Below are 23,860 nucleotides of genomic sequence, written 5' to 3'. Positions count from 1 at the left end.
AAATGGAAATGTGAGGAGAGGTGCTGAATGTTCTCGCTTCCAGTATCCGTCTCCCAGATTCTTAGCCTCCCATCGCTGTATTCACTAAAAGCTAATTTTCTTAGAAATGAACGTAGGCCTTAAAGGTTCAGGAGACATTCAGAATTATAAGTAGTGTAGCTTTCCAATAAAGTTTGTGTATGTATTTTTAATCAGTAAAAATTATGTAGGCTGATTAAAATCTTATTGTTTCAAGATATATGTGTCCGTTAGAAAAGATGTAGGGAAGTAAAAAGACTGAAGCTGCTTTTTACTTTTTACTTTAAAAGTAACTAAAATATAGTTGTCTCTTGTTTCCAGGAAAGGTGTTTACAATAAAGGAAAAAATGAAGTTTATAAAAGCTTTAAAGAAATGTTATAATTTTACACTTGGCAATCATTTTTAGCAATGTGTTTATGTGTCCAGACTCACACAAGTATGCATGAAGGAAAAGAGGCCCTTTTCTCCAAGGTCATGAGCTGGTATTAGAGACATGGGGCCTGAGTGCACTTTGGGTATTTTCATAAAATTGAATTTGCAGGTTATGAGTGTATTTAATTTTTAAATCTTATTTATACATTCTCTGATGAGTGAATGTTTGTGTCTTTTCATAAATTGTTTTTATACTGAGTGATCCTAATACAGAGTTTTGAAACCTCTGTCTACATGTAGTGTCATTATTCATACATTTATAGACCCTTTTAGGTACCTTCATGAATAGTAAGTATAAATCAGCATTTTAAGATATGGCACATGTTAGCTTTCCCCTCTAGTGCTATCTGCTCTTTGATTTTGTTTAATTCAGGCATTATGGTATTATACTTTTATTATGAATTTGACAACATTAAAGCCACCAGTCTAAAAGAACTTTTTACTTTTACTTTAGGAATATATCTCATTGACAACAAATTGTTTTTAGTCTGGCAGCTGTAGAACCATCCATGATGCTCTTGGAAAATGTGAAGAGGCACCTGAAGCGTCCAGTGTGGATTAATGCTGATATTCTTCCTGGTCCAAATGGAAATAGCAGAGTAGTGGATGCAAAACCTTTTATAGACACTGTGACATCCTTCTTTCCAGATGTGACATTTTCCCTAGGTTGGACAACAGGATGGCATCCTGAGAAAGTCAATGAAGGTGATAATTTTTTAAATGTATTCCTTTTTGGTCAAATTAAAATATACTCAAATATAAAAATAATACCTTTAATACAAAACCAAAAACACATTCTACAAAATCTAAGAGCCTAATGGAGAGAAAGGTCTGGCCCTAAAGATGTGTGTATGACTCTTCCTTCTGTTATTTCAGATAGATACTCATTCATTGGTGACATTCTGTCGCCAAGCTTGCATGGAAAATATTTATTTGCAAGGTCTAGAATAACCAAAGCTGCCTCTTTACATACACAAACGAATCCTGAATTGGTCTCTTTGAACTTATAGAACATTCTATACTCTTTTCTTCTTTCCTTTTACTTTGGAGCAAACTCCCTATGTCAGATGAAAGATAGAGAAGTGGTAATTAAAACTTTTCAAGTAATGTGAGGCCAGAAGTCGGTGGGTGTACGGTTGAACAGCACAGATTCTGTTCCCTAGACATTAGAAGGAGCTCCAAATGTAGGCTGCTGGAACCTTGGTGCCCTTAAGCTCTCTTTGTCTAGACAGGGGGTATGTGAGGCCATGAGACTCTCTCTTCTAGGCTGGATTTCTTCTTTCTCTTTATGTACTCTTACAGATGGACCTGATATTCAGCTTCTTTCTCCTGGCTGAAACTTACTACGCTATTTGGATTCATCTTTCTATTTATTCATACATTCCTAGGTAGTGATTTTCCAGTAAACAGCCATTAAGCAAACAGATGCTCTGGGACACCTGAACACATGGTAAAAATAATTAACCAAGAAGTTATTGAGAGCCAGTGGAGATGTTAGCCTTTATCTTGTGTTCAGGGCATTCTTTTTACTTATTTGCTACTATTGTTTTTAGATGTAAAGTTTTAAAATCTAACATGAGGTTAGAGTAACTGCTATCTGGTGAGTAGTGACATTTAGGTTATAACCCCCTGGACCAACAACTGATGTGATTGAGAAAAAAATAATATGCTTTAAATTTGTTCTATTTTAATTTTCTAATCATTTTAATTTTTATTAGTTTCAGTAAAGAATATAGCATATAATTCAGAGTGTTTAAAGAAGGTAAACTAGAAACAATTTAATAGCCTCCATACTGATTCTAATCTTTTAGTCACGGTTTAGTCTAACTCTGGCTTTAATCTCAGGCTTGAACCGAGTTAAACCATATCTGAGTCTTTAAGTTAATGTTGGTGTTGAATGTTTCCAGGCTGCTTTTCCCCCACTGGCCTCTGGTCGTTACCAACGTGTGTTTTATCCTCCCTTACTTCTTCTGCTACAAAATTTAGAAAAGAGTTTATAAGTTTTTAAGTAATGTAAGTATAGCTTCTGTTAGCAACCCCTTTTTCTAATTAAAAAGATATAATTTTCCAGATTTTAAAGGAAAGCAGACCTTTCCCTTCTTTCATGAGGCATTTAGCTGCTAAACTAATGTATTCACATAGGCTTTTTGTAAATTGTTCCTTTACTGACCAGTACTTTTTACAACCTATGGATACTTTTGATAGAGTGTAGGGGCTATTTTTAAAATATAGATTTTTTTCTGAAGCTGTTTATAAACAGGCAGATATGTTTTCCACAATGTCTAAATATGATTTAAAACATAAAACACATATATAAAAGTCAATTTTAACACTATTTCTATTTTAGATAAAATGTGTAAGTAATTTGGACTAGACCCCCACCCCCCCAAAAAAATTGAAGTTATTTATTACTTAAACAGCTAGTAAATACTCTTTCTTTCTCTCGGAAAAGAAAACTTAACAACAAGCGGAAGATCTAAGTTTATTGAGAATATTAATGATGCAGAGCCTTAGAATCTTTAAAGTAAATATAATGTCAGAATTTCCTTTTTTTGTACTTGAGAGATTAATAAATTCCTTTCTAATGTTTTAATTTTTTGTTTATTGCTCTAGGTCACTTGTGACATGACTTTAGATTTAATTTTTTATCTACATTTTCCACTCAAAATTTTTTCTTGCATTAAGTGGTATTTTAATTTCTCTGAATCCAAATGGAAATGTTTATGAATTACCTATGAATTTACCTATTCATATGTAATTGAGTTTTTTACTTAATTGACTTGTAGGACTTTGGTTAGAAAAGTTAAATATCTTTCTTTTCATTTCAGGTTACAGTTGGATAATGGTGAAAGAGATGGAATATATATGTAATGAACTAAATCAGCTTGTAACATTTCCTGTCAGAGCAGCATTAGTCAGGCAGTCTTGTTCTCAGTTACTTTGGCTGTTAAAGCAATCAAACAGGTACGTGTAAGTTTTACAATATAGTGTGTGCATGTGAGTGTGTGTGAGAGACAGAAAGAAGATGGAAACTGATTATGTAAAGACAATGTGTGTGAGAGAAAGAGACAGAGAATGAACACTGATTCTGTAAGTGCTCGGACTTCCTCACTGGAATGAAGATCCTTGATGAACCTTAACATCATGTCTTTCACCTCTATTCTTCACAAAAGCTTTTGCACATAGTAGGTGCCCAGTAAATGTTTGTCATGTTTTTCATTATGTTATACATTCACAAAAAGTTATAAGTGGGTAAAATAATTTCTCTTTGAATTCTGTCATAATTCCAGAAGTCTTTCCCATATAAAAGTTTTATTTATTTATTATTTTTTTTAATTTTTTTTTTTTGGCCATGCGGCTTGTGGGATCTCAGTTCCCTGACCAGGGATTGAACCTCGACCCTCGGCAGTGAAAGCACCAAGCCCTTACCACTGGACCGCCAGGGAATTCCCAAAATTTTATTATTTTAATATGTAATAAAAATTGGTTGAGCCATATATTAAATATTTTAAAGCTACAGATATTGAAATCGTTTTGATACTGTCTTTTCAGTAGACTAGTCAATAGAACAGCAGGGAATGTCCAGAAATAAACCCAGCTCTATCATGGAACTTAGAACAGGAAAAAGCTGGTATTTCAGATCATTGGAGCAAAAGTTCAATAACTTGTGTTGGGACAACAGGCCAACATTGGAGGAAAAACAAAGTTAACATCTTTCCTTAATCCTTCCTCCAAAATAAATTCCAGATGAATTAAAGACTTGAACAACAAACATTAAATGCATAAAAAAACCACAAGTGATGATTCTTTTTTTGTATAGTTTCAGAATGGAGAAGACCCTTCTTAGTAAGGCGCAAAACCCAGAAGCTATAAAAGGAAAGTTTGATACATTTGAATACATAAAAATAGATTCTGGTAAAACTATCCTCAACACATAGGTCAAATAGTTGTAAAGAATTCTAACAAATAAAGAATGATAACAAATCATCCAGAAAAAAGACCCTGTTTGATAATTCACTATATTGTAGAGAGTAAGGAGGCATATACTCAAACATTAAAGAAGTATCCACATTCCTGTGGGTATTGAGTTTTTACTAAATGCTTTTTTCAGTTTCTATGAAAATAACTGTATTTTCTCCCTTTATCTATTAATAAAATAAATTTTATTAATATCTTATATATTGAACCATCCACACATTTACAGAATAAACCCCACTTGATCAGAATTTATCATTCTTTTAATGTACTGCTGAATTTTATTGCTAATATTTTAGTTAGGATTTCAGCATTTGAAAGTGAGATTGGTTTGTAGTTTTTTTTCTTTCTCAGTTTTAGGTATCAATATCATGGATATTTCATTAAAAAAACTAGGGACCTTTCTTTCTTTTTACATTTTCTGGGATGTTAAAAGTAACATTCAAATGAGGCCTGTACCTGAGTTTTCATAAACTCAACATTGAAACCGTCTAAACCTGGTGCTTTGGGGAAAGCTTAACTTATACGTCTTTTCTATTTCTTACATGGTAGATGGTTGATTTTCTGTATGGTAGCCAATTTTGATATATTGTATTTTCCTAGAAAATTGTTTATCTCACCCAAGTTTTAAGATTTATTTACACACAGATGATTAAAATAGTTTTCTTTTGGCTTCTTCTGTGTCTCTAAAATAATTTCCTTATTTTGTTTATGTGAGTTTTCTCCCTTGTGTCTTGATTAAACTAGAAAATGATTTATCTCTCGTTTTTTTGAAAATGAACTCTTGGATTATTTATTTTTCTGGTTTATGGTTTACTAATTTCTGCTTTTTATCTTTTAAAGTTCTTTTCATGTAGTTTCTTCTAATTTCTTGAGTTAGATGCTTATTTTCATTTTTTATATTAATATATTTATATTTATTAACATAAATATTTAAGACTATACTTTTTTCCTCTGACCACTGCTGTAGCTGTATCTTATTGTTTCTTATGTGTAGGTTTTCATCACTGTTAATTTATAAATATTCTGCAATTGTGGTTTTTTTCTCCTTTGCCTCAAAAGTTGTTTTAAGAGAAAATTTTTTAGGCACTGAGATAGTAGAATTATTTTATTTTGGATTGGTTAATAGTTTTCTAGGTTTATTGTATAGTAATCAGATAATGTCTATATTATTTCTACTTCGTAGACTTTATTAAGGTTTTATTAATGGTTTGATATATGGATATTTGTATGAGTTCATGTATTTTATGAGGATATAGTTTGGCTGTTATAACAGAAACCTAAATTAACAATAGCTTAAACTTAAGTTTGTTTCTGTCTCACATAACTGGAAAAGCATAAATAGGCCAGGGCGGATTTGATGCCTTCACAGTGTCAGGGACCCAAAATCCTTCTGTCTTGGTACTTGTTTTCCTTAGGATATTGACCTCATCTATATGGTCAGATTGATTACTGCCATGTCTGAGTTTTAGTTAGTAGGATGGAGGGAAAAAGAGGCTCAGGGCCTGTCCCTGTTCTTCAAGGGCATTGGACACACTCATTGGCTTGCACACACTCATTGGCTTTAAGTTAGTCATATGCCTATACCTAGCTGCAGGGGAAGCTGGGATATGTAGCTATTATTCTGTACAGTCTTATGCCTAGTTAGAATTCAGGGGATTGCTATAAGACAGAAAGGAGACTGGATATTAGAATAAAACTACTAGTTTCTGTGACAGGTTAATAACATACATTATTAGTTACGTTATTTAAGTTGTTCGTGCCTTACTCTTTGCTTTTAAAAATATTTTTAATGTAATTCTCTGAATAAGTAATATAATCACAAGGTTTAAAAACCAATGAACAGATTTATACTGTGAAAAGCCTTTCTCCCATTCACCCAGTCCTGCCCAACCTCACAAACCACAGTTGGCAGTTTCTTGTTCAACCACATTAGTAGTTTCTTTATGCATATAAAAGTGAATACAAGTATAGATTCTTATTTTCCCCTCCTTTTTAAAACAAAAGGTATCATATTATATACCTTGCTTCTGTTCTGTTCTTTGCTTTTTTTTTTTTTTTTAACTTAGCAGTACATCTTGGAGCTTTTTTCAAGGTTCCTCATTTTCCTTTTCTAGGTGCATCGTATTTATGTATGTACTATAATTTATTTAACCAGCCTCCCCATTGATGAACATAAAGGATGTTTTTAATCTTTGATATTACAAACAATGCTATAATGAATAACCTTATGAGTGTGCCATTTTGCATGTGTGCAAATATTTGGCATCTTTAATTTTTTGGCTACTTGCTCTCTTATGGACTAAGAGAGTTAAAGTCTCCAACTATTAAAGTGTTTTTGTCTGCTTCCTCTTCTGCCTTCATAATTTTTGCTTATTAAGTGCTCATGATATGTTATTTGGGCTATATTCATATAGGTTTTATTATCTTCATGAAGAATTATACCTTATTATTAAAAGTTCTCCTTCTTGGTCTTGTTTAATGATATTTTTTACCTAAATTCGCGTTGTCTTTCTTTTTGTTTGGCTTGAATAACTTTGCTTTATCTTTTCTTTGAAAAATAAATTTATAAAGTTTTATTTTTCATTCACTATTTTAAGGCTGATTTATTGTCATTCAAAAAAATAATTTTAAACATACAGAAAAGTTGCATAAAACTACTACATCTCCTTTACCCAGATTCCCAAATTGTTTAACCATTCTCTCTCCCTCCATCCCTCTCTGCCCCCACCTCTCTTTCTCTCTTTTTTTCTATGTTTTTTTTTTTCTATCATGATGCCTCATATCCTTAAGTACTGCAGTGTACACTTCCCCACACGAGGATGCACTCCTGTATTACTAGTATGCAGCCTTCCAACCAGGAAATCAGCATTGAGGCAACACTGCCATGCAGTCTGCAGACCCCATTCAAATTTATCAACCATTCCAGCAATGCTTCTTATTTCCTTGTGGTCCAAGAAACTCTCCAGGAACATGCATTGCATTTAGTTTGCATCAATCTCCTTCAAAATAGTTAGTTCCTCAGTTTTTCCCTTCCTCTCGTACACATGACAGTCTTCAAGACTACAGGCCTTTTATTATGAAAAACGTCCTCAATCTCGGTCAGTTCAATATTTCCTCATGACAGACCTCAGGTCTTGCATTCTTGGCAAGCTCATCACGTACTTGTCCCAGTTCTCAAATCAGTCACTTCTTCAAGGATCCCTGCTTGATTATAGCAGCAGGTGGTATTTAGAAAGCAAAATCTGGGATTTTAGTATAATCATTGCTCCTAGGGTGTCAGTGCTTCCAGGACCTCTCAATGGACAGAGCTGGAAAATATATGTGTATGTATATGTGTAGTTATGGTCTGTGTATGTATATATGTATGTATATAAAAACACACCTATATAGACCTACATACATATACACACCCCTACATATATGTCTATAAACATTTCTGTATCTGTGTGTGTGTGTACATGTGTGTGTGTGTGTGTGTGTGTGTGTGTGTGTGTGTGTTTAACCAACCCATAAGTTCATACTGATATTTCCAATTTCAACCCAACCCCTCAGGGTTCTTTCTAGCCTTCTTTCTTTCCATGTTGTTAAATTCCTTGTCAGATGCCTAGATACCTAGCTCTCATTAATCTAATCTAACAGTCTTTCTTTTAAAAGAAGAGTTTAACTTATTTACATTCATTTATAACACAGATATGTTTGGTCTTGTTTATGTCATTTAAAAGAAAAACTAGCATATTTGCTATTTCTATAGCTTTAAAAAGCATTTCACTGTAGCTGTTTTCTTTCTTTTGTACTGTTAATTCTGAATATTTGGTAAGTTAGTTTTTTTTCCTATTTGTTATTTCTTACTGCTACTTTATAAAATATGCTTAATCTACTTCTTTACAAGTGCCCGTTAACTTCCATGAGCAATAATAAAATTAGTGTATTTCTTCACCCCCCTCTCACCGAATTTGAGTTGACTGTACTCTCTTTATTAATGTCCAACTTTGTACTTCATATTGAATGATAGATTGGCTGGCTGTAAAATTCTTGGCTCACAATGCCTTTTGGATTTTGAAGTCATTGCCCTTCTCCTTTTTTTTTTTTTTATATAAATTTATTTATTTTTTTGGCTACATTGGGTCTTCGTTGCTGTGCATGGGCTTTCTCTAGTTGCGGCGAGCAGGGGCTACTCTTCGTTGCGGTGCTTGGGCTTCTCATTGCGGTGGTTTCTCTTGTTGTGAAGCACGGGCTGTAGGTGCGCAGGCTTCAGTAGTTGTGGCACGCAGGCTCAGTAGTTGTGGCACATGGGCCCAGTAGTTGTGGCTCGTGGGCTCTAGAGTGCAGACTCAGTAGTTGTGGCGCACTGGCTTAGTTGCTCCACAGCATGGGGATCTTCCCGGACCAGGGCTCAAACCCATGTCCCCTGCATTGGCAGGCAGATTCTTAACCACTGCGTCACGAAGGAAGCCCTGCTCTTCTGCTTTCTTTTTTTAAAATTTATTTATTTTATTTATTTATTTTTGGCTGCATTGGGTCTTCATTGCTGTGTGCAGGCTTTCTCTAGTTGTGGCGAGCGGGGGCTACTCTTCGTTACGGTGCATGGGCTTCTTATTGCAGTGGCTTGTCTTGTTGCGGAGCACGGGCTCTAGGCAGCAGGCTTCAGTAGTTGTGGCACGTGGGCTCAGTAGTTGTGGCTCACGGGCTCTAGAACTCAGGCTCAGTAGTTGTGGCGCACAGGCTTAGTTGCTCCGTGGCATGTGGGATCTTCCCAGACCAGGGCTTGAACCCTTGTCCCCTGCATTGGCAGGCGGATTCTTAACCACTGTGCCACCAGGGAAGCCCCTCTTCTGCTTTCTAATGTGAGTGTTGATGTGGCAAAGTGTGAAGCCAGCCTGATTATTTGTTTGCCCTTATAAGCGACTTGATTTTGGAGGGGGGAAATGGGGGAAACTGAATGTAGAAAGGATTCTTTATCTTTGAGGCCTAGTAATTTTACTAGAATATGTCTCAGTATGGACCATTCTATACCAGTTTTTTCAGCGATATGGAGTTTTTTTCAATATATAGATTTAAATGCTCTTCTTTTCTGTAATATTTGTCTGAATTGTATTTTTAAATACTTGTTCTGTTGCCTTTGTAACACTATGTTTTCTCTTTCAGAAACTCCAGTTATGAATATGTAGATCTCCTTTGCCTGTCTTTGGTATCCATTGTTTTCTCTTTAGTCTTTCTTTCCTTTTTATTTGTTTGCATTTTATTTTACTTTATTTTATAATTTGTCTTCTCTGACCCTTACAATATGTTCAACAAGGTCTGTTCTCTCTAGTCTAGTATACCTTCAGATTTCACCATATTCTGTAATAGTATTAATTTTCCACTTCTTTCCTAAGATCTGCCAGTTAATATTTTATCATCTCTTTTCTGTTGTCTTGAAACTTCTTCCATGAATTTGTATCTCTGCTTTGTGCTCTTCAAAGAGGCAGCTGCATCATTTAAAAAATATGTGGGTTATGGCTTTCATCTGTTTTGTGGCTTTTTTTTTTTAATAGTTTTATATCTGTTTCAGCTATCTGATAGTTTTTTTTTAACATCTTTATTGGAGTATAATTGCTTTACAATGGTGTGTTAGTTTCTGCTAGTTTCTTTTTAATGATGAGGTTTTTATTTCTCTATCTGCCATGTGTTTTTCCTTATATTTTCTTGTACTCTCTTGTATAAAATCTCTGCCAAATTTATTCTGATTATCTGCTTTAAAGAAAGTGAGGTGTTTTTTTTGTTTTGTTTTGTTTTTAAAGTTACTCTTTTTTTCTTTTTTTATATGAATGGCTGGATTTTATTTATTTATTTATTTATTTTTGGCTGTGTTGGGTCTTCATTTCTGTGCGAGGGCTTTCTCTAGTTGCGGCAAGCGGGGGCCACTCTTCATCGCGTTGCGTGGGCCTCTCATTGTCGCGGCCTCTCTTGTTGCGGAGCATAGGCTCCAGACGCGCAGGCTTGGTAGTTGTGGCTCACGGGCCCAGTTGCTCCGCGGCATGTGGGATCCTCCCAGACCAGGGCTCGAACCCGTGTCCCCTGCATTGGCAGGCAGATTCTCAACCACTGCGCCACCAGGGAAGCCCAAGTGAGGTGTTTTTTAGACCAGCTAGTTGCCTAAAGTTCATAGTGGAGAGGGATCAGGACTATGCTCCTTATGACCCAGAGAGTCTTACATGTGACTTGTTTAGCCTTTAACTTCTCCCCAGTCAATGGAGATAAGCAGTTGTGGTGTCTCTAGGTAAGATCTTTCACGTGTCTCTTAAATTTAAACTTTTGGGTTTTCACAGGAACAGTCTGATTCCTACAACTATGGCTTTCCTGTTCTATTTCTTTGTTTCCACTGCTTTTTGAGACCAAATCTAATCCAGGAAAGCTCCCACTTGTAGTTCAAGGACACCATTCCCACTGTGCGAAGTGTTTCGGTGGGATATGCCTCTCATCCAGAAGAGTCTCTCATAGGCTTTCTCTGTAATCTGCATACATGAGCAAACTCTCTCCACCTCCTTAACATGTGGCCTTAATTTCTGTTGCTGTTAGAAACCTTCTCACCTGTTTTGTAATTTGCACTTTCAGTTCTTTCTTAATTTCATTGAAGATGGGGTTTCTATTTTCATTCTTTTGTTCTTTTTGTTACTTTCAGGTGATTCTAGGAGAAAAAGGAGGCAGTGCTGACTTTAGGCTGCCATGTTCAAATAGGATGATCCTGCCATCCCATTTCTTTCATTACTTACTGCCTCAGTTTCCTCACCTTCCACTTCTGTGTAGTCAGTTACTCTCCTGAAATTTCTCATTTGAAGATCATACTTTGTTCAAGCCAAATTCTTAACCTCTGCAACATTTGAGTACTGCTGATCCCCCTCTTCAGTTTGAAACTCCCTTGTCCTTTGGCTCCATGGCATTACACTAAGTGGATTCTTCTACTTCTCTGTCTAGTTTGTTTTTTTTTGGGGGGGGGTCCTATTTTTGTTATTGTTGATTTGTTTTGGAACTCTGTCCCTAATTTTGGGTTTCTCTTCATCTCTTTCAGAGTCTTTTATTAAATATGAAAGGTAAACAACAAAGCTTTTTAAAAAAATTTTATTTTTTTGAAGTATAGTTGATTTACAATGTGTTAATTTCTACTGTACAGCAAAGTGATTCATTTATACATATATATATATATATATATATATATATATATATATATATACACATGCATATATATATATTCTTTTTCATATTCTTTTCCATTATGGTTTATCACAGAATATTGAATATAGTTCCCTGTGCTATATAGTAGGACCTTGTTGTTTATCCATTCTGTATATAATAGTTTGCATCTGCTAATCCCAAACTCCCAATCCATCCCTCTTCCAGGCTCCCTCCCCCTTAGCAACTGCCAAGTCTGTTCTCTATATCAGTGAGTCTGTTTCTATTTCATAGGTAAGTTCATTATAAATTCTGTATTAGAGCCCTTTTGATTTACAAAAATCTTCCACAACTCTGTGCCTAACCTGTTCATGTTCTTCATAGTATCTTTTGATGGAAGGAATTTCTGAATTTTAATGTGTTCAGGTTACTCGAACATATCCTTCATGGCTAGTGATTTTTGTGTCTTGTTTAAGAATTCTTTCCCATCCCCAATGTTACAAAAATTTCTCTAGTAATATATTCCATTAAAGCTTTGTTGTTTACCATTAATAAAGGAAATTGAAGATGATTCAAAGAAATGGAAAGATATCCCATGCTCTTGGATTGGAAGGATTAACATTATTAAAATGGCCATACTACCCAAAGCAATCTACAGACTTAATGCAATCCCTATCAAATTACCCATGGCATTTTTCACAGAACTAGAACAATTAAAAGACCCAGAATTGCCAAAGCAATCCTGAGGAAAAAGAACAAAGAAGGAGGCATAACACTCCCAGGCTTCAGACAATACTACAAAGCTACAGTAATCAAAATAGCGTGGTATTAGCACAAAAACAGACATACAGATCAATGGGACAGAATAGAGAGCCCAGAAGTAAACCCACACGCCTACGGTCAGTTAATCCTCGACAAAGGAAGCAAGAATATACAATCGGGAAAATACAGTCCCTTCAGCAAGCGGTGTTGGGAAAGTTGGACAGCCACATGCAAATCAATGAAGTTAGAATACACCCTCACACCATACACAAAAATAAACTCAAAATGGCTTAAAGACTTAAATATAAGACATAACACCATAAAACTCCTAGAAGAGAACACAGGCAAAACATTCAACATCATTCAGTTTATTCTATTATTGAATGACATTTGGATTATTTCATGGTTTTGGCTATTGCAAAGATTGCTGCTGTGAACATTCATATATATAAATGTACACACACACACATCCTGGTGCAAATGTGCCTGCATTTATAAAGGTTATATCAGAAAGGAATTTCTAGAAATAGAATTTCTAGGTCATAGGGTATTCATATTTTCAGCTTTAGTAGATACTGCTAAACTGTTTTCCAAAGAAAATGCATAAACTGTAGCTACATGTTTTAACTTGGATAAATGTCACAAACAATATTCAGCAAAAGAAGCAAGACCAAAAAAATTATATCCTGTATGATTCCATTTATATAAAATTCATTAACAGGCAAAAATTAAACTGTATTGTCTAGGATGGTTATACAGGTGGTAAATAAAGCAAGAAGATGGCAACCCAAAAGACAAGGTTGTGAGGACTCCGGGTGAAAGGCGAGGTTGTGATGGGGCAGTGATATACAGGTGTCTCCTGAGGTGCTGGCAGTGTTTTTTCTTGATTTGTGTTTTGTTACACTGGAGTTCATTTTATAATAATTTGTTAAAACTTACATTTATGTTTTATGCATCTTTTCCTATACATGTTACTTCACAATGAAAAGAGCTTTAAAAATGAAACCTGAGAATTGATTTGAATGAACGCATTTAAAATACCCTTAGTCAATTTTATTTTTCCTACTTTTAGTTTAAATTCAGTAGCGGGAGGATTAAAAGAGGCAAAATAACACTGGAAATAAAATGAATAGCTTCTTTTAACCTAAATTCATATCTGTCTTTTTATAACGTTTGTCACCATGGTGCTCAAATAAAGTAATAAAAATGCCATTTTAGCAAAAATAGAAGTTTTTAAAGTAATTCTCCTTTTTTTTTTCTGTGTTCCCTACTGTAGTTTAAAATTCTTTCTGGTTTGTCACATACTACTACTATGGAACAAAATCCAAAGTACTTTCCTTTGTTACATTTCCAGAATGGTGTCATCATCCTTAAGGACAGTAATGTGTCAGTATAACAAGAATATATACATTGGTTAGACTGTTTCTTACCATTAGCAGAAGAACTGCTTTGGAGATTTTCCCTGGATTCTGACATGTTTATGAGGAAAATAAATATGAAAATACTTAACAGCTTCACATTTCTCTAAACTCTTAGAGTAATGTAATAGTAATGTCACAGGAAGAAATGAAAATATACGATTTAAGTAACATTACAGTTCTGAGCATATTCTTATATCCATAATAAATCTGCATATATTATTATTGGTTTTTAACTCCAGAAATAGATCTAGGTTTATTCTGTTTGGCATTCTTAGTGACATCTCTTGGCATTCTTGTATCTCATACAGAAAACCCCCAGAAGGGATAGCGGGGCCACTTATAAGTGAATATGAATGTTGGGAACGTCAGTGACATTTGTGTCTCTTCACTGTCCCTTCCAGTCGTGCTTTTGACTGTGGCCTGGCTACTGAAGAAACGAGGTTAGAGCTGTGGTTTTTGTGTAGGTAACAGATTCCTTGATCAGCAACACAATCTCCTCAGTTCTTTTGTCCAAAATCGGACCCATTTCCAGTGCTACCAGTCTGGGTTTCTAAAGCCATTTAACATTAATTCAGATACGGCGGGTACCTAATTTAGGCAACAGCAGTGTGAATTTTATTCTGTCTAGTCCCTTTGATGTTGATGAAGGAATGAAACAGGAAAATATAGTTCCACCAGTGCTAATTAATTTTTTCTTCTGTGTGAATTTGGGTTAGAGACAAACGAGAGTAACTGTTTTTAGGCTTATTGGAATTCTTCATCACTGTTTCTTATCTTTCTCTTTTAACTATATAATTCTGTTTTATTTTAATGCAGGTACAGCCTGACTGTTTGGACTGGAAATAACGATAGCTATTCCACTGAAGATTTACTTTTTATTAGAGGCCATTTTGACAAAAAAAGAGTTTTCTATGACATCTTGGAACCACAAAACCATGAATTTAAACAAGCCATTGGAATCAAAATTAATCTCTAAGATGAAAATTCTGCTAAATTATTTCATGTTTTGGTTTCATAATCCTTCTTTGCTTTGGTCTGAATCGATTACCATATAAATTATGATGATTGATTTATGTTCCAGTTCATCCAATCAAAAAACACTTATTGAGTGCTTACTCTGTTAGGCTTATGTCCTTATAATACTGTACTTACCTAAAATATTTGGAAAGAAGAGATTTCATTGGGCTAGTATAACAATAATTTAGGAAAATGAATCTTTAAAACTCTTTATAAAAAAATTTTGGTATACTGAAGATAATTGAACGAATCCACATGTCATACAGCTATTAAATCACATTTTGTTGGCACTAGCATTATAGAGATTTCATAAAAATATGCCATCCTCTTCCCTTTTTCCTGGAGAACTAGTTATTCAGAGACTACAAAAGAGTAAGAGGGCTTTAAAAATGTTTTTAACTTTCACAGGGATGAGCAGCTTTCTTATAACAAGATCAAGTCTATTTACCGAAAACAATATGGATTAAATTAGATGTATCTAGAACTTCCATATTTTGGGGAGTATGCTGACAGCCATATATGTTTCTTGTATTCTTTGTTTTGATCATAATATCTAGAGTGAGCAAAATACTATCGGAGAGCAGAATTTTAATCCTGGTAATATATCATTTGATTTTCAAGTTTCTCACCGACATCACCTTGGTTCAGGCCCTTGTTCTACTACTAGAATTTCAAAAACTAGTTCTTCATGACTTCATTCCTCATACTCTACTCAAAGATACCCTGAATATTTCTGCTGGAAAAAAAAAAACTTTTAAAAAACACCTCTTTCTTTATGCCAAATCAGAAATCTCTAGGGATTCTTAAATTCAACTTTATTGAATTTTACTCTTTCAAGACCCTTCCTAATGTGGTCCCACTCTGAAAGTTAATTCAGTGTCCTCAACACAGTCCTTCATTTCAAAAACAGCTACACCATCTGTAGTCTCCAGATCTTACTTTAACAGTTAATTCCAACTAATATTTTTCACTAATTGTGTCATACATAGTAGTTATGTCTCCTCAGCTAGATTATAAAGTCCTTTATGGTAAGAGAGCATTCTTAATTGTCTTTACAGTGCCTGGCATAGTCCTGAGCAAGGTATTCAGAAAAACATGTTGCTTCTTTGATTTATTGAAAATTTACCAATGAATGTCCTAAGATATGTAATTTATCTTTTATCAACCATTTTCTCCCAGTGAATAAAGTAGTGTGATGTAGAGAAAAAAGCTTGGGTTTTGAATTCAGATAGACTTCCCTTACAGCACCACCTGTGTCCCTTAATAGCCATAGATTTGGGGAAATATTTAACCTCACTGAGTCTTGACTTCTTCATCTATAAAATGGGGGAGGGGCGCAGAGGATGAGGCTTCTCTTGTAGGGTTGTTGTGAAGGTTAAGGGAGATTCATGCAATGGAAGCTTGTAGCTCAATGCTCATCACATAGCAAGTGCTCAACAGTTAGTTCCCTTCTTTTAGACTTATCATGTGATCATATCCATTGTAGATAGATAGATAGCAGTAAGACATATAACATGAACATTGTACACATATAAATACTTCAAGAAAATGATCATATTTCCACTTTAAATTTTAGCTACAACTGAATATGGTGCTATTTGTCAAGTAAAACCTAAAACTTCACTTTCTATGGTTGTTTGCCAACAGCAAAAGATGCAATTTCATAATTATAAAATGTTAATAATTGCAACAAATAACTCTTAATATTATAGTAAAAAGTAATGTTTACATTATAAATGTTCTAAAATGACCATGCTTTGCTTTTACATAGAGAGCTGAATTTATAAATGCATTGCATTTTAATTAAGTTTGAAATCAAATTCATTTGACCAGAAGATTAACTTTACTACTTTATTCTTAATAATATTTTTTAAAGTATTAGTCTTAAGGCAAAATGCCTTTATATTGAGAAATTTATCAACTAAGTGTCATTTAGATTAAGATTTAAAGCTATATTTTAAAGTGTTCTCAGGAATAAAAATTATATAAGAGAATTATAAAATGTATTCTGTTGAAAAGTAAATTTTTTAAAAAATATTTATTTATTTACTTATTTATTTGGCTGCGTTGGGTCTTAGTTACGGAACGCGGGATCTTCATTGCAGCATGCAGGATCTTTCGTTATGGTGCGTGGGCTCTTTGTTGCAGCACGCAGGCTTCTTTAGTTGTGGCATGTGGGCTCCAGAGCACGCAGGCTCAGTAGTTGTGGCACACAGGCTCTCTAGTTGTGGCAGGCAGGCTCAGTAGTTGCAGTGCATGGGCTTAGTTGCCCCGTGGCATGTGGGATCTTAGTTCCCTGAGCAGGAATCGAACCCATGTCCCATTCATTGGAAGGTGGATTCTTAACCACTGGACCACCAGGGAAGTCCCAAAAAGTAAAATTTTAATGGATTTTGGTCCCTATGGAAAAAGGAAGACATTGATTCCTACTTCACACCATATACAAAAAATAATTAGAGTTGACTCTTAGGCCTAAAAGTGAAAGCTAAAACTATAAAGCATTTAGAAGAGAATAAAGGAGAATGTTTTCATGACTTTGGAGTAGGCAATTATTTCTTTCCTTTTTTAAATTTCAGCTTTATTGAGATATAACTGACATATAAAATTGTAAGATATTATTATGAAATACTTGGGAAGAAGTTCACAGACACAAAAGTAAGTAAATGGTTTAGTACCACCTATTTTTTTCTCTCCAGCTTCTTAGGTCTAATGTACTGCTGTTAAGATCCCATAGCATCCAAGTGCTGTTTCCCAAGCCTGGCAGGGAAATCCTAGTCCTAGAAGATAGTTTTGTACAAGATCCAATTTTTCAAAAAATCAGAGCTTTTAAAGGTGCAGTAGCTTATGGCCCTGTAAGAGTGGTGTGATTGCTAATCAACCAGATACATACTCATTTATCCAGTTGAAAACTGTTGCAAGTTATTCAGAACAGGTTGTTTATTTGCTTGTTTGTTGGAGCTAGGGTCTTGGATTTTTCCTTGTAATTAAAAAAAACTAAATACCTAGTGAATATATAGAAAAACGCTATATTCCTCATCTTGAAATTTAAGATGGGAGCCTACCTAATATGAGCTTACTATCTTCTTACAATCATAAATTCATGAATCCATGCAAGGAAAATAGTTGTGTGTTAAAAAGAGAGATGAGAATAGTAGCACTGAAGTACTTTTTAATCTAGAAAATGGGAGTATAATGAATTAGTGAAACCAAGAAGAGCTGATAACCAGGTCTTGGAAGAAGTGGGGTGGGATCCAGGAGCTCTTGGCACCCCAGCAGCTGGAACTCAGGGTCTTTGTTCCAGTGTCCCCCATGAGTGTCACTCTTACCCTTCACTGTGATTGCTTCTCTCTCTTCTTCGTACCTTTGGACTGCCATCCTTTGGTCCAGGGACCTTAATTTGTCCAGTCACTTGTGTCTTTCATGAGGGAGACATGTAACAGGACTTCAGGGCTCAATAGGAACTCGGGGGGGGGAGGGAAGGGGACATCTAATTAATGTCTAATAAGCTAAGGTTGTGCAAATAATTCAGAAATGATTCCTACCTCAAGGATCTTACCATCTAGTAGGGGGAGAGAGACTTGTTAACAGTAAGTTGGATATTTGCTGTAACTCCTATGATGGAACTATATACCAGGTTGTGGTGAGAGACAGCAGTATTTTCTAATTGGGAGAGAATACTTAAGTTGTGTTAAGTAAGATTCACCAGGTAGACAGAGCGAAGGGCCTTTCAGACAGAGGCACGTGAGCAAAGGAACTCTTAAGTGGAAAAGAGCCTGATCTGACTTGTTCAAAAAAGTTTGTGGAGGCACTGTATTTCGAAGCTGAACATTTAGGCAGGGACCAGATTCACTTTCCAAGCTAAGGAGTTTGTTCCTTTTCTCTCAGGCTGTGGGAATCATCATACCATTTTAAGCAGGGAAGCGTTACCAGTTTTGAGTGTTGCAAAGGTGATTCCAGTGGCATGAGAAGGAGCCTTAGAATTCTTGAAGAGAAAGGAGATGATGCCCTGAATTAAGGTGGTAACAAAAGGGGATGGGAAGGCTCAAGAAACAGAGGAAAGGTTAAGAAGGAAGAACTTGTAAGAGTTTGTAAACTAGTTGAATGGGAAGTATGGGGGAGAAGGAAGAGTCTAATATATTTTGGGCTTGGGTACCAGAGCGTCAGGTGGTGCTACTGACCCAAACAGGATAGAACAGAGGCCAGGTGTAGTGATATTTCTCAGTGATTTGTTGACATTGCTACTTTATACCAATTTGGAAAGAAAAATGAAAACCCCATCTTCCTGCCTCTGAACTCACCTCCCACTCTGACTTCAGAAAGGATGCTCTTTAATTCTATCGGTTTCTTAAAGAACTACAGCCCCCTGCCCCCGTAATTGCTACTTTACTACATATTTTTAATTATGTCATAATTTTAAACAATGAAAGCTACCCCCCCCCCCCCCGCCTCAGTCTAACCATCAGAGTAGACAGAAAACAGGCAGGCCTTGAAAAGGGCTCACCCAGCCTCCTGTCCTCTAGGGAGGCTCTTTTGTTTCTATGCTTCTGCTTGTGAAAGGGACCAGTCTGACTAAATCTGGCAGCTGAGTTGTTCCAGGTTTGGTTGTTGCTATAGAATTTTCATAAAGGCTGGTCATTGTCCCTTTCTTCTTTATCCCTTTCTTGGGGTCACATCATGTAGTAAGAATTCAGAAAATTCAATTGAAATATTTGCTGTGAGAGTCTGTTGCCACTTGTGAATTCAAGAGCTAATCAAAAAATTCTGAATTAAAGTTGAAGGGCGTGACCTCTTCACAGAGCCTGTTGAGCTCTGCCCGTAAGTCAAGGTTCCTGTAAAGAGTCTTTCAAGACTTCCCCAGGGCTTTCTCCTGATGTACATCCTCTGCTAGATTACAATTATTTTATGCATTTGTATTTTGCCCTCAACTGTGCTGTTCTGGGGGGAAGAAATTACTCATTTTTATGATACCTGGTCAGAATAGGCCTTTATCAAATGATGGATGGATGGATGACACAAAACCTCAATAATTCTCTTAGGCCAATTGTTCTTATACTGTGGCCCACAAACCCCTCAGTTCCCCTGAGATGCTTTTAGAAGATGGATGAGGTCAAAGCCACTTGTGAAATTGCCTGTTTCACTGTGTTGACATTTGCAGTGATGGTGGAAAAAAGAATGTCAGGTTAAATTGTGGATGCCTTAGTATGAATCAAATTCATGGCATCAGCTATCAGTCATATTCTTCACTGCCCCACACACTAGAAACAAAACAAAAAAGACATAGGAATATCATCAATGATTCAGCAAAAATTATTAATTTTAGTAAATCTTGACCCGGAGTACACATCTTTTTAATATATCATGTGACAGAATGTGAGTTAAGCATAGTACAATTCTGCTGTATACTGAAGTTCAGTGGTTGTATTAAAGAAAAGCCCTTGTTGCAAACTGAACTAGCCATTTTTTTCATGAAAAAAATATTTATACTTGAAAGAACAACTGACAGACCAGTTACTTAGTCTTGGGTATTTGGCAGATATTTTCTCAAAAATGAACAAAGCAAGCTTGTCGCTTGAAGGAAAAGAACTGACAGTATCTGCTGCCACTGATGAAACCTGAATTTTTACATGAAAAATTAGAATTTGACTAAACTTGAACCCATCATTGTGAGCTTGACAATTCCCAATACTTAGAAGACTTTGATATCAGTGGTGATATTAATAAATACTATTTTTTTATGGTATATAGTGAAATGTGTCAACACTTGGAAGGTCTGCATAACTCAAGGAATCAATATTTTCCAAATGACTCATGCACAATATTATAAGGTCTTGCTTGGGTAAGGAATCCATTCAAAGTGCGAGACAGAGCAGTGAAATTTAGTGTAACAGAAAATGGAAGTTCCTTGGTGTGGTTTCAGATTCTACATTATAACTAACATTCTAAGAAACTACCACTTACCAAGCTTGAGTATAGTATCAAGGAAAACTATCTGCAATTATCTGAAAAGCCTATTATTTCTTCCTTTTTCAACTGCATATCTGTGTGAAGCCATATTTTCTTCATATGCTTCAACTAAACATTACAACAGATTGAAGCAGAAACACAGAAGAGAATCCAGCTGTTTTCTATTAAGACAAACATTAAAGAGATTTGCAAAAACATAAAACACTGCCACTCTTCTCACTAAATATATTTTGGAAAATGTAGTTATTTTTCGTAAAATACTTATGCTAACATGTAATGGGTTTGTCACTTTAAAACTATTTTAAAAATTCTCAGTTTTAAATTGTAATGTAGTAAACATACACATAACCTAGATTTTTAAAAAAAGCAAAAAACAACAACAAAAAGCCTTTGAGGTCCTGATTTTTAAGACTGTTAAGGACTTCTTTTTTTTTTTTTTTTTTTTTGGCCGTGCTGGGTCTTAGTTGCGGCACGCAGGATCTTTGTTGCAGGGATCTTCATTGCAGCGTGTGGGATCTTTAGTTGCGGCATGCAGGATCTTTAGCTGTGGCATGCAGGATCTTTAGTTCCCTTACCAGAGATCGAACTCGAGCCCCCTGCATTGGGAGTGCGGAGTCTTAACCACTGTACCACCAGAGAAGTCCCAAAGACTGTAAGGAGTTCTAAGACCAAAAAGTGTGAATGTCTCAAAATGTTTTAGGTGTTCAGCATATATGGATTAAAGGTTAATGCCATTTCTGCTTTAATCATTCTAGCATTGTTTAAGCTATAAAATGTGTGTAGTACATTTAAATATATTTTGCATCTCTATGTATTCAGTTCTTGAAAAAGTTTTATTAGTCTCTTTTTTTTTACATTTTTTCATCTTGGATGCACTGCACGGCTTGTGGGATCTTAGTTCCCTGACCAGGGATCAAACCCAGGCCCTCAGCAGTGAAAGCTCAGAGTCCTAACCACTGGACTGCCAGGGAATTTCCTATTAGTCTTTAAATTGAAAAAATATATATGCAGGTGGTTTTTAAAAATTCAAACAGTGCAAAAGTATATTTAAGTTGTTTTTGAGTTAAAAGGGATGTATTAAATAAATGACCTATTTGGAACTTTGTAGGGGAAAGAGAATAATTATAACCATTGTCTCACCAATTTATCAAAGTTTTCTAGTTTTTCAAAATTCCTTATCCTCATATTTATGATGATAAGAAGCAACAAAAATTTGGAATGCATACTATATGCCAGGCATTGTTCTAAAGAGCCTATGTGACATGCTATGGTCACTGATGAAGACACTGTCTCCTGATACTCTCTTCAAAGCTGAATCCTTAGGTGTCAAAGCTGCCCTATGAGTTGGAACTTTCTTTGTGTGAGCCATGCAGTCCTTGTTCTGATAATGATTATCTTATTCCTGGACGATATTTTCCATTTTGATCCAATTGATACTGCTTTAGGTACTGTCTTGGTCAGAAACATTTTGGATGCAATAATAGAATCCTACTCAAATTAACTCCAATAACTGAGGCTAGGGAGGAAGTTACCATAAGGAGACATATCCAGAAAATTAAGGGAAAAGCTGAACATCTAGGCTGCAGGAAGGCTAAGAACTAAGACCACTGTCCTAGGCAAGAACTCAGACAGGGTCGTCAGCAGTGGGAGGTCATGGACTCGAGTGCTCCACAGAACAAATTCAGATTACTGAGAGAAAGCCCCATTGGTTCATCCCAGTTTGTTCCTTTCAGTCACTTGTCCATCCTTGGTCCACTTTGCTGTTGGGGAGGAAGGGAACCAGTGGGGTCATATGACACCTTAGGCTGTCCCTTCCAACAGCTGTGGGCAGAAATGTCAAGAATGTACCTGGTGGTGTACCTCCATCTCTTCATTCTTGAGAATTCTGAGGCATTGATGCTTCTGCCTGTGTGGGATTGTGATAACCTATATTTACCACTGGCTATGATAATACAAGGGAGTCCCCAGTGAATTGCTCAAATTCCACCCATATTCCTTCTAGCTCCTATTTGTAGTACTGAGAATTATTCCAATGAACGTCATGACCCCTTTTTCTCTTATGAAGGAGCCTGGGATGACTAGATGGTTATCACAGTTTCCATTTCAGAGGACTGTGATAGAATCCCTTGGTGGAACTGTTCTTCCCTTGGGTGTCAGATTCTTCATATTTATAGGACCCAAAGCTGCAGGGATAATATAGCAATTTTTTTTTTTTTGGAAACGGAGAAGATCCTTTTTGAAATGTGTTACTTGACAATCAAAATTTAAATTTGTGCCACTAAAACTAACACTTAATAAATGTGAAAATAAAGCTAAGAAGTCATGTGTATGATTGAAATTCAAAAATGTAATTTCCAATGTGATACACCATATTAACAAACTGAAGGATAAAAACCATATGATAATCTCAATATATGCAGAAAAACTTTTGACAAAATTCAACACCCATTTTTGATAAAAACTCTCCAGAAATTGGGCATAGAGGGAGTCTACCTCAACATAATAAAGGCCATAGATGACAAACCCACAGCCAACATCGTTCTCAATGGTGAAAAACAAACCATTTCCTCTAAGATCAGGAACAAGACAAGGCTGCCCACTCTCACCACTATTATTCAACATAGTTTTGTAATTTTTAGCCACAGAAATCAGAGAAGAAAAAGAAATAAAAGGAATCCAAATCAGAAAAGGAGAAGTAAAACTATCACTGTTTGCAGATGATGTGATACTATACATACAGAATCCTAAAGATGCTGCCAGAAAACTACTAGAGCTAATCAATGAATCTGGTAAAGTAGCAGGATACAAAATTAATGCACAGAAATCTCTTGCATTCTTATACACTAATGATGAAAAATCTGAAAGAGAAATTAAGGAAACACTCCCATTTACCACTGCAACAAAAAGAATAAAATACCTAGGAATAAACCTACCTAGTGAGAAAAAAGACCTGTATGCAGAAAACTATAAGACACTGAAGAAAGAAATTAAAGATGATACCAACAGATGGAGAGATATACCATGTTCTTGGATTGGAAGAATCAATATTGTGAAAATGACTATACTGCTCAAAACAATCTACAGATTTGGTGCAATCCCTATCAAACTACCAATGGCA

At 35.5% G+C, this 23,860-nt stretch overlaps 1 protein-coding gene and 1 long non-coding RNA gene across 3 annotated transcripts in view; one reads left to right on the top strand and one right to left on the bottom strand.

Moving 5' to 3' along the window:
• FAM151B (family with sequence similarity 151 member B) overlaps window positions 1–15,615 on the top strand; it is a 33,422-nt gene extending 17,807 nt beyond the window's left edge. Inside the window, exons 4-7 of one of the 2 annotated variants that reach the window (XR_014262463.1) lie at window positions 939–1,156; window positions 3,280–3,415; window positions 14,070–14,201; window positions 14,578–14,758. Coding sequence is in view for 1 of the 2 variants with exons in the window: in XM_082458259.1 (XP_082314385.1) it covers window positions 939–1,156; window positions 3,280–3,415; window positions 14,578–14,737 (514 nt within the window). In the remaining variant the exon portion in view is untranslated. Of the gene's footprint in view, window positions 1–938; window positions 1,157–3,279; window positions 3,416–14,069; window positions 14,202–14,577 lie in introns of both variants that reach the window. The other variant, XM_082458259.1, reaches the window with a different exon arrangement.
• Window positions 9,930–23,860, bottom strand: part of LOC309659071 — a 128,705-nt gene continuing 114,774 nt past the window's right edge. Inside the window, exon 2 of the long non-coding RNA XR_014262566.1 lies at window positions 9,930–10,240. This is a non-coding gene — a long non-coding RNA (uncharacterized lncRNA). The remainder of the gene's footprint in view (window positions 10,241–23,860) is intronic.

Source organism: Balaenoptera physalus (assembly GCF_965194825.1).
Source record: "Balaenoptera physalus genome assembly, chromosome: 3".
In the NCBI taxonomy this organism is placed as follows: domain Eukaryota; kingdom Metazoa; phylum Chordata; class Mammalia; order Artiodactyla; family Balaenopteridae; genus Balaenoptera; species Balaenoptera physalus.
This window is presented reverse-complemented; position numbering and strand designations above follow the sequence as displayed.